Source organism: Gobio gobio (assembly GCF_949357685.1).
Source record: "Gobio gobio genome assembly, chromosome: 8".
Classification (NCBI taxonomy): Eukaryota; Metazoa; Chordata; class Actinopteri; order Cypriniformes; family Gobionidae; genus Gobio; species Gobio gobio.
In genome coordinates, this window is record NC_137114.1 from 25,715,061 (window position 1) to 25,729,964 (window position 14,904).

A 14,904-nucleotide genomic window follows, 5' to 3' on the forward strand; every position below is an offset into this window, starting at 1 on the left:
TTCACTTAGTAAATAGTCCTGTGGTGTGACAATTTTTTTTTAAAAGGACGAATTAGTCACAATTACACTCTAAAAAATGCTGGGTTAAAAATAACCCAAGTTGGGTTGAAAATGGACTAACCCAGCAATCGGGTTGTTTTAACCCAGCGATTGTGTTGTTTTAACCCAGCGATTGTGTTGTTTTAACCCAGCAATTGGGTTGTTTTAAGCAAACACTTAACCTAACCGCTGGGTTAAAACAACCCAATTGCTGGGTTAGTCATAACCCAACTTGGGTTATTTTTAACCCAGTATTTTTTAGAATGTAGTTTATAAATATATAGAACATAAAAAAACTGTATTTAAAAGAGTTTGATCACTTTCTGTGTCATATCAGATCAGTGTTATGTTTGTTTTATTTATGGAGTTTTATGGTTACATTTTTAATTAGCTTTTATTTTTATATTTTACATTTTCATTGAAAATTTTAGTTTAAGTTTTAGTTTTATGTTTATTTTGTCATTTTTATAAGTTGTGTTTTTTTTTTATATTTATATTTAGCTAGTTATTTCATTTCATTTTCATCAACATTTCATTTTCAAGGATTTTTTTAAGTGTACGTTTTTTAAATCTGTTAACTGATTTTTGGTACAATCTCACTAACCCTCCACAACAGGTTATTTCTGGCTCTGAGGTGCTTGTGAATAGCTTTTCTCAATTATTTTCAGACAAATTAAAGTCAATCACTAAATTCATTGCCAAAGACACCCCTCACACAAGTGACTCAAATGTTCATTAGATGTCAGCTGACTCAGCTCACTCAACAAACTCTCGCTCTGCTTTCACTCTCACTACTTCTGCTGCCATACCATAAGTGATCTAATTGTGAAGTCTAATTCCACATCCTGAAGCTTGATCCTACACCAACTGCTTTGCTTAAGATGTGTTTTCTTGAGGTGAACCTTTTATAACACATGATAAATTGTAGTTTAGCATCTGCCATGGTTCCAGCTGAATTAAAAATGGTTGCGGTGACCCCCATTGTTAAGAAACGTGGCCTTGACCATCTAAACATGAACATTTACACGCCAGTTTCATATTTGCCATTCTTGAGCAAAATACTTGAAAAGTTTCACAATTGAGATCTTACGTAGATGCAAATGGTCTTTTTGAACCTTTTCAGTCAGGATTCCGTCCATCTCATAGCACTGAAACTCCTCTTCTTGGTTAATGACATTCTTCTGCGCATGGATTCAGGGTTAATAAACATCTTGATGCTTCTCGATCTAAGCTCTGCATTTGACACCATCTTCCATGAAATACTTATCTCTCGCCTTTCTGATATCGGCATCACTGGTTCAGCTCTTTCATGGCTCATTTCCTGGCTCATTTCCTACATCAGCGACAGAAAGTATTATATCACCATTCAAGGGTATACATCTGCCACTGCTCCGCTTTCACAGGGTGTTTCTCAAGGTTTAGTTCTTGGGTCCACTACTGTTCATCATACGCATACATGGACTACAATTTCATTACTATGCCGATGACATTCAGATTTACCTTACCACCAACTCTTATAGGCCATCCATGCCTGACTCACATGTATCAGGGATATCAAGCATTGAATGTCCCTGAATTTTCTTAAATTAAATAATACCAAAACTGAAATATTGATGATTAGCCTTCTTCCTCTACCCTTAATCTTGGGGTGGGTTGCACCAAAACGGATTAATCTTAAATCTAGATTAAATCAAGGTTTACCTAATAATTCTTTTGCACCAAACTTTAAACCTTTTTTAAAAATAAGCAGGTTTACATTTAAACTATCATTTTGATCCTGGATTTAATTTATATTTAAGATAGATTAAGGTTAATCTTGTTGCTCCATAACTTTAAACTCAGATTTGAATCTCAATTAGGGATTAATTTAAAATGTAAATGTGAGGAGGTCTAAATAAAATAAAATGCACATACAATTAAACTATGCCGCTGATTGAACAGAGATAGAAACAGTGGGTGTGTCGCCATGTCTCAGAGAGGTGTTTATTACAAATAAAAATGAAAAATAAAGCGCATTGAGGCAGATTGTGAGGGTCGTGGCGGCCTAGTTTACACCTGCTATCAAGTCCGGGATGCAGATCCGTCACTCATCTCGGTGCACCTTGGTGTTGGACAAAGAAAAAAAGAGAGGAATATATTTAGCATTTAACGGCAGCGGTGATGATGAGATGAATGACAGTGATCGCTGCCGTGCCTCATGTTTCTCATACCCGCTCCCGCTCGTGGCTGCTGGACGCCGATCAAACAGAACGGGTGGTGCTGTCAAGAGCGGAGAAAGTCACTCCGCCAATCATAACAGTTTTGTCATAAGCTATACTGCCACAATATACTCTATTAATTGATTCTATAAATATATTTCCATGCTTATGAAATCCGCACGAGGTGCTGCAATGTTTTCATTGCCTGCTTGATCGTAACGGTCTCTCTATGTAGCCTAGCGCTTTATAAAGACTGCTTACATTTTATAACTTTGTTTCCTTTATTATGAAGAGCTACTTAAGTCAGAAAGAGTTTCTGGTGGTCAATAAAGAAGTAAATGGAATATAACATTGTTGCTGTCAATGACGAATCTATCGTGGCAGCGAAAATTGATCGTAAATGGAGGTTTTAATCTCAGGTTAAATTCAAATCCCTGATTTGTTAATCTGGGTTTAAAATTAAGTGGTGCAACACAACTCGATTTAAAATAAATTCCAGATCAACAAATCCTAGATTAGCTCTAAACTGTGTTTAATTTAATCCTTTATTGGTGCCTTATTTGACTTAATTCTATCTTTTCCCTCTCATATTTCTTCTGTTGTAAAACTCTTTTTTTCCATCTTCGCAATATTGCACGTCTTCGATCTTATCTCACTCTTGCTGATGCTGATGCTGAAATTTTAATTCATGCATTAATCACATCCCGCCTGGATTATTGCAATGCTTTATTTCTTGGTCTGCCCAAAAAACGTATTGAAAGATTACATTATGTTCAAAACTCAGCAGCAAGAGTTCTCACCTCCACCAGATGGTCTGCTCACATTACTCCTCTAATGCTTGATCTTGACTGGCTTCCCATGGCATCACATATTCACTTTAAGATATTACTTCTAACATTTAAGGCTTTACATGGTCTTGCACCTCCATATCTGTCTGACATACTCTACTCCTACTGTCCTACCTGGTCCCTCGGATCATTAGAGCTTGGTCTTTTGTCCATTCCTCGTTTTCGGTTGTCCAGTGTAGGTGGAAGGTGTTAATGCTCCTAAATTATGGAATTCACTACCCCTTACACTTCGTAATATGTAATCTTTGTCCATCTTCAAGACCCAGCTAAAAACATATATATTTAATATGTATTTTGGATAATGTGGCCATATGTTGCCTTAAATTTTTGCATTGTGTATGTGGGTGTGCAAATGTATTGTAATGTACAATGTAAAGAGACCTTGCGCCATGTAAAGACGTTATATAAATAAAACTTCTTCTTCTTGGTAATTTTTATCAATTTACCGCCAATTTTTTTTTTATAGTTTTAGTTAACAGTAACAACACTGGATCAGATACATCTATCTTAAATCATCTGCCTCATTCCCTTGTTAGGTATGTTACCTGTAGTCTCAACTCGGCCACTCTCCAACTTTGAACTGACCCTGAGTCCAGACGGTACACGTGTAGGAAACCATCGCTGCTCCAACCTGCTGGACTACACAGAGGTGCGGACACGCTACGGATTCATCACAGACGCCACCCGCAATCCAGATGCCATAGGCGGGACTGCACCCTACCAGTATAGCACGACCATCAGGGGCCAAAACACCCTACGATTCTACCGAAACCTGCATCTGGAGGCGTGCTTGTGGGAGTTTGTCAGCTACTATGACATGTCTGAACTGCTCAACGATTGTGGAGGGACCATCGGGACTGATGGACAGGTGAGGAAAGAGAAGAAAACTAATCTTTTCTAATCACATTTCATCATGCCTTTAGCTTCAGGCAAATAAAAAGTTAAATACACTACCATTCAAAAGCAATTTTTAAAAATGATAAAAGAATGCATTAAACGGATAGTTCACCTAAAAATTAAAATCACCCCATGATTTATTCACCCTCAAGCCATCCTGGGTGTATATGACTTTCAGATGAATACAATTGGAGTCGTGGCTCTTCCAAGCATTATAATGGCAGTGAGTGGCAGCCCAAAAAAGTGCATCTATCCATTATAAAAGGAATCCACATGGCTCAGGGAGGTTAATAAAGGCCTTTGTGTTTGTGTAAGAAAAATATCCATATTTAAAACTTTCTAGAGTAAAATATCTAGCTTCCGGCGGACCACCTTACATATTCAACTTATGAAGAAAGTGTAACCCCGCTCGCAGTTCAAAATGCTTATGCTACGTCCAACGTCGCGCCAGTTACGCTTTGTTTTCTGTGTAAATTGAATATGGAAGGCAGTCCGGCGGAAGCTAGATATTTGACTTTATAACGTGTTAAATATGGATATTTTTCTCCCATCGATTCGCTTCAAAAGGCCTTTATTAACCCCCGGGATCCATGTAGATTACTTTTATAATGGATAGATGCACTTTTTTGGGCTGTCACTCACTGCCATAATAATGCTTGGAATTTTTTAATATAACTCTGATTGTATTCATCTGAAAGTCATATACACTTAGAGAACTATCCCTTTAATTTGATCAAATTGACAGTAAAGACTTCTACTTCAAATGTTATTCTTTTAAACTTTATATTCATCAAATAATTCTGAAAAATAAAATCATGATTTCCTCAAAAATATTAAGCTGCACAACTGATTTTAACATTGATAACAGTAAGACATGTTTCTTGAGCAGCAAATCATCATATTAGAACGATTTCTGAAGGATTGTGTGACACTCACACTGGAGTAATGATGCTGAAAATTAAGCTTTGCCATCACAGGGATAAATCACATCTTAAAATATATTAAAATAGAAATCGTCTCCGGTTACTCATGTAACCTCGGTTCCCTGAAATGAGGAAACGAGACATTGCATTGCTAACAAAGTGAAGTGAACCGAATCGAAAGGGAACAGTTATTTTAAATTGTAATAATATTTGACAATATTACTGTTTTTACAATATATTTTCATCAAATAACTACTGCCTTTGATAAGCAAAAGAGACTTCTTTCAAAAAAAAATCTTTTGAATGGTAGTGTACGAATATATTCTGTGCCCTTAAAAGCAGCTAACGTGTCTATCCCTGTTTTGTTTTATTTCGGCATCAATTTAGGAATTATTTAATATGTTTCAAGGGTTAGACTCCTTCTTTTGAAATAGCCTATGGATTTACAGTCTTTGTCAAACATATTAAAGGAAAGATTTCACAGTTTTGAGATCACATCAATTATGCTGTGGCTAACCATCTGTTTTATGTAGCCTACCGAGGGACGCCATGAAGAGTTTTACGGGGGGTATGCAAGACAGAATTAGTTAGTTAATTAACTAATTTATATGAGACAACCCTCATTATTTTACATTCATTGTTTTCATCATCATTACAAAAATCATTTTTAACAGTTACAATTATTTTAACAGTTCCCTTTCGAAGGAACTCGCACTGCATCGAAACGACACTTTGGGGATGCTCCCTTAGCATCAGCGAATCTGAAACCAGAATGCCAACTAGGCCAATCCGATTGGCGTGCGTGATGACGTAACCGTGACGGCATACCCGGAAATATAAAAGGGGAGCTGGAACGTAATGTCGGCAGTTATCGCTCTTCAGCAATAGCGCTCTGTGTCAAAAAACTGTCTGTCTATTTATTGTTGTACGTCAGTAAGAAAGTGTGTGAATGATGGAAGAGAAAATGAGAGAGTTCAATCAGTGTGTCCATCCTTGCCCTCGTTATATGTCGGGCTCGCATACACACCTGCTGTGTGTGCACTGTCTGGGCGTTCAGCATGCTCGAGCGGCTCTCGAGGGAGCCGCTTGTGAGCATTGCGAAAAGCTGACGCTCCGGGTGCTCCGCTCTCGGCTGGCCGTGCTCGATGAGGCCGGCCAGCCTCGTGAGCCCCGTGGATCGGTCCCGCATCCGCCGAGGCGGTGCGGCGAGGCTGGTCATGGGGCTCACGGATGGACTGTCAGCGGGACTGGGACTGCTGAGGCATCTTCCCAGTCTTTGTCTGACAGTTCAGATGTTCTCCTTCCCCGTGTGGAAGCCCGCGCTGCGGCTTCTTCCCCCGGGGCGGAGGACCCGATGTGTGAGCTGTCTGATTCTGAGGAATTAGACGTGCTCAGCATCGAGGCAGTCGAAGTTATAAGCACTTCTTAAATATGCAAGATTCCATCTCGCGATTGCTGAAAAAAAGGCAGAGCGCAGGTTATGGGTCTGCAATTAAAGTGAACACACGCGATCGGTGTGCATGAGATACTGGCCGTATAGTACGATAAATCAGTATTGTCTGATATGGCTGCATTTAAGTCTGAGGATTTAGACGAGATATGATCTGACTCTGAGGAGTTAGATATTCAGCCTGTCATTCAGACCATGTTTCACCGTATTGTGTGACACTGTTTGGCTTTTTTTTTTCTCAAGGGATGAAAGCCAGTTGTATTATGTCGGCTTGAACCACGTTGCTGAGGCAACGCGGGGTCTATGAGTCCGTATAAATACAAATAGAACAGTGTCGTCTGATTAAGTACGGCTACATTTAATTCTAGGGAATTAAATGAATATAATCTGACTTTGAGGAGTTAGATATTCAGCCTATCATTCAGACTATGTTTCACCTTATTGTGGCTGCATTTAATTCTGAGGAATTAAATTAAAATATTATCTGACTTTGAGAAAGAAAAAAATAGTTAGATATATTTTTTATTCAGCCTGTTATTCAGATCAGGTTGCACGGGTTTGGTGATTATGATGGCATTTAATTCCGAGGAATTGAGTGTCATGTTATCCGACTTTGATAAGTTAATGATAAGGATACTTTAATTCTGTCACCCAAGCGTGTTTAACTTGTGAACTGGATATTCATCTAAGATGGAGCCCTCCTGAAGTTGATGTCGTTCTCGCCGCCTTGTGGCCTGCGGGACACATCAGTTTCAGGCAATCGCAGTGTCCGCTCTAGTGTTGTGGCCCTGTTGAGCTGCTCCCTTAGATGAGGCCCCTGAAGTTCAGTGGGGTGGTCTGGACGGCAGTGGTCCCTGGGCAGGTTCGGGTAATGGAACAGGAAGTTCACTCCCTGTAGGTAGGGAGGCCACAGAATGTGCTCCTCCGCCAGACAGGGAGTCCGGGTTCTACAGCCAGTACTTCATAGTTCCTAAGAGGGATGGCGAGTTGCATCCAACTTTAGACCTGAGGTACTTGAATCGTTCTCTGAGGAGATTCAGATTCAAGATGCTTAGCAATTCCTCCTTTGTGATTCAGATCCAGTCTGAGGACTGGTCTGTCACGATGGGTCTGAAGAGGACGCATACTTTCCTGTATCCATCCTTCTGTGTCACAGGAAGTTCCTGAGGTTCGCTTTTTGGGGCAAAGCGTACCAATATCGGGTTCTTCCAGGCGGCCTAGCCCTTTGAGACTCTACACGCAGTAGCGTGTTGACGCCTTCTCAGAGAACTGTGTTCCTGGGAGTCGTATGGGATTCTCTACGTTGTGGGCACAATTGTCTCCCGAACGTATCGAGTCCATACGGGCGGTGGTCTCTAAAATGAAGCTAGGCCACAGCATCACTGTGAAGCAGTTTAAGGTCTGCTGGGGCTCATTGCGGCTGCGTCCAACAGAATATCTCTTGGCCTGCTGCATGAGACCCTTACAGTGGTAGCTGGGAATCAAGGGGTTTTCCTCGGGGGGAAAACCATTCTGTATGATCAGGGTAACGCGCAGATGCCTTCGTTCCCTAGTCATATGGAAGAAACCTTGGTTTCTGTCCCAGGGGCCAGTGTTGGGAGCATTCTGTTGCCGGTAATCCGTTTCAACAGGCGCCTCCCTCACTGGCTGGGACGTGGTTATGGGAAGTAAACCAGGTGGCTTTCCTTGAGGGGAAATCCATTCTGTATGATCAGGGTAACGCGCAGTGGCCTTCGTTCCCTAGTCATATGGAAGAAACCTTGGTTTCTGTCCCAAGGGCCAGTGTTGGGAGCGTTCTGTTGCCGGGAATCCATTTCAACAGACGCCTCCCTCACCGGCTGGGACGTGGTCATGGCGGCCGCTTTGCGAGAGGTCTGTGGGAGACCAGGCATTTCTCCTGGCACATCTACTGCCTGGAAATGCCGGCGGTCTACAAAGCTCTGAGGAGCTTTTTCCCGGACCTCCGCGGCCACCATGTCCTGATACGGAAGTAAACCAGGTGGCTTTCCTTGAGGGGAAATCCATTCTGTATGATCAGGGTAACGTGCAGTGGCCTTCGTTCCCTAGTCATATGGAAGAAACCTTGGTTTCTGTCCCAAGGGCCAGTGTTGGGAGCGTCCTGTTGCCGGGAATCCGTTTCAACAGACGCCTCCCTCCCTGGTTGGGGCACGGCAGGGGGGTTTGAGGTTGCGCCCTCTTTGCAGACTGGCGCATCACATCCTCCTGTGGTCCCAAGGGAAACTGTTGTCCATCAGGGCAATGTATGTCCCGGGGGTCCAAAATCAGGGAGCAGACATCCTGCCGAGACAGGGGCTGAGGCCCGGGGAGTGGCGACTCCACCCAGAGGTGGTGGAGGCCATATGCAAGAGGTTCGGCCCAGTGGAAGTGGATTATTTGCGTCTCGAGAGACGTCCCACTGCCCACTGTGGTTTTCCCTCACGCATCCAGCCCCGCTGGGGTTGGATGCCATGGTTCAGACGTGACCGAGGCTGTGTCTGTGCGCATTTCCCCCGATTGCTCTGCTCCTGGGAGTCCTGGAGAGGGTCAGGCGACAGGGGGTCAGTCTACTTCTGGTAGCACCCCGTTGGCCGACTCGAGTCGGGTTCTCGGATATCATAGCTCTGCTAGCAGGTCAGCCGTGGGAGATTCCTCTGAGGAGGGATCTCCTATCTCAGGCGGCGGGTACGATATTTTACCCCCGCCCGGAGATTTGGAACCTATGGGTCTGGCCCCTGAGGGGACCAGGTACATAGAGGCTGGCCTATCGGCAGAGGTGATAGAGACCTTGCTCAGTTCTAGGGCTCCGTCTACGAGGAGACTGTACAGCTTCAAGTGGAATGTATTTTCCACTTGGTGCAAGGAGCGTGAGGTGAACCCAGTTAACTGCCCAGTGGCTTCAGTGCTGGAGTTCATCCAAGATCGCTTCTCTGCAGGGCTTACCCCGTCCACACTCAAGGTGTACGTGGCTGCCATTGCGGCTTTCCACACTCCTATGGGTGATGGGCCTCTGGGTAGGCACCAGCTGGTTGTACAATTCCTCCGTGGAGCTCGGAGGATGAGGCCTGTGGCTCATTCCAGAGTTCCAACCTGGGACCTGGCAGTGGTTCTCGAAGCCTTGGCTGAGGCCCCCTTCGAGCCATTGGAGTCAGCTGAACCTAAGACCTGACCCTTAAAGTGGCTTTTCTCCTCGCCATTACCTCTCTCAGGAGAGTGGGAGATCTCCAGGCCTTGGCGGTAACGCCAACCTGCCTGGAGTTTGCCCCGGGAGGAGTAAAAGCCATCTTACACCCTAGGCCGGGCTACGTGCCTAAGGTGTCATCAAGGGTGGTCAGGTCTTTGGTTCTGCAGGCATTTCATCCTCCGCCTCACGTGACGGCGGAAGAGGGGAGACTTCACCTACTCTGCCCGGTTAGGGCGCTCAGAGTTTATTTGGCGAAGTCTGCACAGTGGAGGAGATCACAACAACTGTTGGTGTGTTTTGGTTCACCTAAGAAGGGATTGCCTGCGTCTACTCAGACAATCAGTAATTGGATTGTCCAGTAAATTACCATGGCCGCAGTTTGCCTTCACCTGTGGCCGTGAGGGCTCAATCCACCAGAGGCATGGCCTCTTCGGTGGCCCTTCTTTCGGGGGTCCCCTTGCAGGATATCTGCGAGGCGGCCGGGTGGGCTACCCCACACACATTTATCAGGTTCTATAACCTGGATCTCCCTACAAAGCCTGGTGCTAGGGTGCTCCAGTCCTAGCTGTGCCCGGTCTCCGGCTTCACACTAGGGCAGGTGCTACCCTTCGGTGTGGCCTAGTGGGTACTCGTTCCCCAAAGTGTCGTTTCGATGCAGTGCGAGTTCCCTCGAAAGGGAACTGCTCGGGTTATGTATATAACCCTTGTTCCCTGAGAAGGGGAACGAGCACTGCATCCCGACGCCACACCTCGGCGCGCCTGGAGCGCATGCTTCAGAGCGATTACTGCCGACATTACGTTCCAGCTCCCCTTTTATATTTACGGGTATGCCGTCATGGTTACGTCATCACGCATGCCAATCGGATTGGCCTAGTTGGCATTCTGGTTTCAGATTCGCTGATGCTAAGGGAGCATCCCCAAAGTGTCGTTTCGATGCAGTGCTCGTTCCCCTTCTCAGGGAACAAGGGTTATATACATAACCCGAGCAGTTTTCCTCAGTAAGACACAATATAGGCAGTAACAAAAGAAATATAAAACCCATCAAAGCGCGCTGAACACCGCAACAAGCACAACAAACACAAACGGAATAGTGGAATAGCTGTTTTAAATATTAAATCGTGCTCTACTGATATGAGTGCCAAAACGGTTTTGGTCCATTGTGTAACGCAGATCATTTTTTATAAGTTTCAGTTTAAAAATCTTTGCAGAGGCCACTGTGACAGGCATGGTAAGAAACACATTAAATACAATAACCAAATTCAGGGATAATCTCTCTGAAGAATAAAGTTACGTTTTTCAATTGTGGTTTTGCACCCACACTGAAGACCACTTGCACAACAGACTTTTTGAATTAGGTCTTTCAACACATCCCGCTACCAACAATCATATCAATATATAGTTCATTCTGATTTGTAAAGACCCACTTCATAAGGGAAACTTTCATTGGTAACACTTTACAATAAGGTTCATTAGTTAACATTAGTTAACTACATTAGTTAACATGAACTAATAATTAATTGCACTTATAAAGCATTTATTTATCTTTGTTAATGTTAATTTCAACATTTACTAATGCATTATTAAAATCTTGTTAACATAAATTAATGCACTGTGAACTAACTTGAACAAACAATGAACAGCTGGATTTTTATGAACTAACGTTATCAAAGATTAACTAATGCTGAACAGAGGTGCTCTGCATGGTAAGTTCATGTTAACTAATGCATTAACTAAGGTTAACTAATACAACCTTATTGTAAAGTGTTACCCTTTCATTCTTTTAACGTCTTCATCCCTATTTTTTTTTTAAGTTTTCACTTTTGTGCTCTTGACAGGTGCTTTCTGTCCATCATTCTTTTTTGTGTGGTTAACGTCATGCGCTGTATTTTTAAGTGACTAGGGCGCGTGCTCACGCACTTCCTATAATTCACAGGTCTTCATTTTATTTTGCTGCAATATTATTAGGTAACGTGTTTGTGTATGTAAGAATGAAAACAACAAAAAAATCTAAAATAATTCCAAAGTCGTTATTTGGGGCCCTCTAGCGTCATGGGTCAATATTCCTGGCATACTCTGCACCCCCCGTAGTGGGGCCCCAGAGCCTACCTCTAGTTTAAGCAACTCACTTTTTGTCTTCCGCCCACAATGAGTCAAAACTGACCTTTAGATCATAAAAAGCCTCTCTTTTTTTCTGTTCTTCCCTTTAAACAGCTAGCTAGGCAAGGGTAGCCTTTAAAACAAGCTTTAGACAACTGTTTACATGCCTGTTTGAGCTAGTCGTTCATCTTCACCATGGACACAGGCTCTGTTGGTTTACTCTGCAGTTAATTAAAGTGGACTAGTGTCATTAAACAGGAATGGATGAGTGTACAGGCCACATTCAAGTTCAGTGAAGTCGAACTGTGAAGTAATTCAAAACACTTTCTTGGAGAGTTAGCCATTGGGACTATGCTGCAGTGCTTCACAGCAAAAGTATTTTTAATTTGAGCTTACTGCAAATCTTTTAGGATGCTTTTATTCTTTTTTTATATACAAAATTGTGATTCTGACTGTTAATGTAATTTTAAGAGTTTTAATTAGTAATTTCTTTCTAGGGAACTGATGAGGCTTGCCATTAAATTAAAGCAAGAGCAACAGCACCATCTGCTGGTGGCACACATGTATATACAGCCATTTCAAAAGCCTTTAGCTTCTCTTAACATAATTCAGATTTTTATTTGTCAACCAAAGTATGTGTAAAAATCAAAAGTGCTAATTCTAATTCTCATGTGCTAAATAATTTTAGACAGTTTACCCAGCAAAGACAGAACGATCCCATAATGTTGTCATGTTTTTTTTGTTTTTTGTAACCAAAAAATAATAATTTCAGGGAGGTTTTTTTTGACAACCCATAGAGAACCTATACAGAACATTTTATAACGTGCGTGCGTGTGTGTGACAACATATAGAGAACTTTCCTAACTAATTAACAGAAAATATTAGGATGTTCATTCATAAAAATTGTTAGCTGGGTAGTTACTATAGTATTGACCTTTCTGTCCTGTGTAGGTGCTGAACCTGGTGCAGTCTTATGTGACCCTGCGTGTGCCCCTGCATGTGTCATACGTGTTCCATTCACCTGTCGGCGCTGGTGGTTGGCAGCATTTTGACCTGCAGTCTGAGCTGCGACTCACTTTTGTTTATGATACTGCCATCTTGTGGAGAGATGGCATTGGTAGTCCACCAGAGGCTGAATTACAAGGCAAGACAGCACGTTTTCTATACATTGCTATTTTAAATGTAATTTATTCCTGTGATGCAAAGCTGAATTTTCAGCATCTTAACTTCAGTCTTCAGTGTCACATGATCCTTCAGAAATCATTCTAATATGCTGATTTAGTGCACAATAAACGTTAATGTTGAAAACAGAGAGAAGAGATACTGTGGGAACGCCCTTGCATGATTGCGTCATGAAGCACATATGAGATCAGTTCAATGGCGTGATGGAAAGTCATAGGTGGGTGACGTCATGATCAGGAAACAATAAAGCATTCCCGGAAACAAACAGCGCTAGCTTTCGTGTCTTCAGCATGTGGAATCATTTGTCCTGTTGGTGTTTGTCTGTTTCCGAAAAAAGAACAGCATATCTCTCTGTTAGTCAGGAGTTATATCACCATTATAAAATGTGACAAATATAAAAAGTGTAAAATGGCGAGCAAACTGCAGTTCAATCCGTGTGCTTCTCCCTGCCCTCATTTCATCACGGGTGGGGATACACACAGCTCGTGTGTTGTTTTTATGGGAGCAGAGCATGCCCAGTCAGCTCTTGAGGTTGCTAAGGTTGCTATCTTTGAGAATGCTTTGCTCCCGTTGGGTGCTCATTGATGAGGGCGCTTCAGCATGTGTTCCCCACGGTTCGGTCCCACTGCCAAGACAGAGCGGAGGCTTAGATCGTGGGCTTCGCAGATGTATCTGGCAGATACCTTCCTCTGCCCTCACCTTCCAGGTCCAGTGTTTTATGTCAGGGTTTGGAAGCACGCTTTGTGCTTTGAGGCTCCGGTATTGCAACTATCCAGCTCTTAGGAGTTGGATGTTGTTAGTATCGAGACAGGAGTTACTGAGGACTCACCACCTCATACTCCTGCATATGAGGAGCTAATGGAGGTTGTGACTCGTGCTGTGGCCAAACTTAACATTGAATGGCCAGCAGAGAAACAGGAGGTTCAGCAAAAAAGCAAACTAGATGAAAGATTTGTTCCATCTAGGTCACAAACTCTTTGTTTGGGATATCAAAGCAAACAGAAACCCGTTTCGTATCGTTTCATACTGTTTTCAGCCCTCAAACCTTCAACTATTCAAGCATCTTGGTGCCTAAACACTATGGCTATGGGGCGATGCCCAGGGATGAAGATACGCTTGCACGCTCTCTCCCCTGAGTCAGCATCGTCCCCCCAATTCCCAATGTTACCAAGCCACTAAGAGCCACTTTAGCGCTGGTGGGTAAGGCGTATTCGGCAGCAGGTCTTCATTCCATATCCATCTTGCAGGCATACCAGGTCAACCTACTTAGAGACATTGATGAAGGCAAGGAAGTTAGCGCTGAGCCATCAGAGAACTGCGTTGCACTTTTTCTCTCCGGGCCACCAAGGAGACATCCAAGTCATTTGGCCGCTCTATGGCAGCCCTGGTGGCCACGGAGAGGCACCTCTGGTTAAATCTTTCAGAAATGAAAAATAGAGATAAGAGCTTTCTTCTAGATGCCCCGCTCTATCCTCATGGCCTTTTCAAGGACTCTGTCACCCTCTGAGGAAGGTTGCAGAGCAGTCAGTTCAGTTGTTCCATGCCATGGCTGTTCGAGTAACACCAGAGGGCAGTCTCGAGAGACTGGTTCCCTTAGTAGATTTTCTGGCAGCGTGGAAACTACTGCTGATTGTATCTCAAAGGGTCCTGCTAACAGTAGAAAAGGGTTACAGAATTCAGATTAGGTCTCGCCCATGCAGGTTCAATGGTGAATCTTGCCCGCCCAACCCACAGTGGTAGATCCTGAGCAAGCTCTGGTCATGGAGCAAGAAGTAAAGGTTTTACAGCCGGTACTTTTTAGTTTCAAAAAAGGATGTGGGGGTTGCGTCCTATCTTAGATCTGCACCATCTAAATCGCTGTGTAAAAAGCTCAAATTCAAGATGCTCAGTCTGAGGACTGGTTTGTCACGATAGATCACAAGGACTTCCACAACACAGGAAGTTCCTGAGGTTCACTTTTAGGGGAGTACCATTATCAAGTTCTTCCTATTGGCCTACCTTTATCACTCCGCACAAAGTGATGTTTTATTAACACATATCGGGAGGAGCACATTCAGATAATTCAACCTAATTAAACACAAGTGGAGCA

The 14,904-nt window shown here is 43.2% G+C and overlaps 1 protein-coding gene across 1 annotated transcript in view; it reads left to right on the forward strand.

Annotated features, from left to right (window-relative positions):
- The window catches only part of frem2b (FRAS1 related extracellular matrix 2b), a 137,588-nt gene that overhangs the window by 84,467 nt on the left and 38,217 nt on the right, over nt 1-14,904 (forward strand). The window contains exons 16-17 of the mRNA XM_079823951.1: nt 3,622-3,953; nt 12,585-12,777. Coding sequence (XP_079680077.1) covers nt 3,622-3,953; nt 12,585-12,777 — 525 coding nt within the window. The remainder of the gene's footprint in view (nt 1-3,621; nt 3,954-12,584; nt 12,778-14,904) is intronic.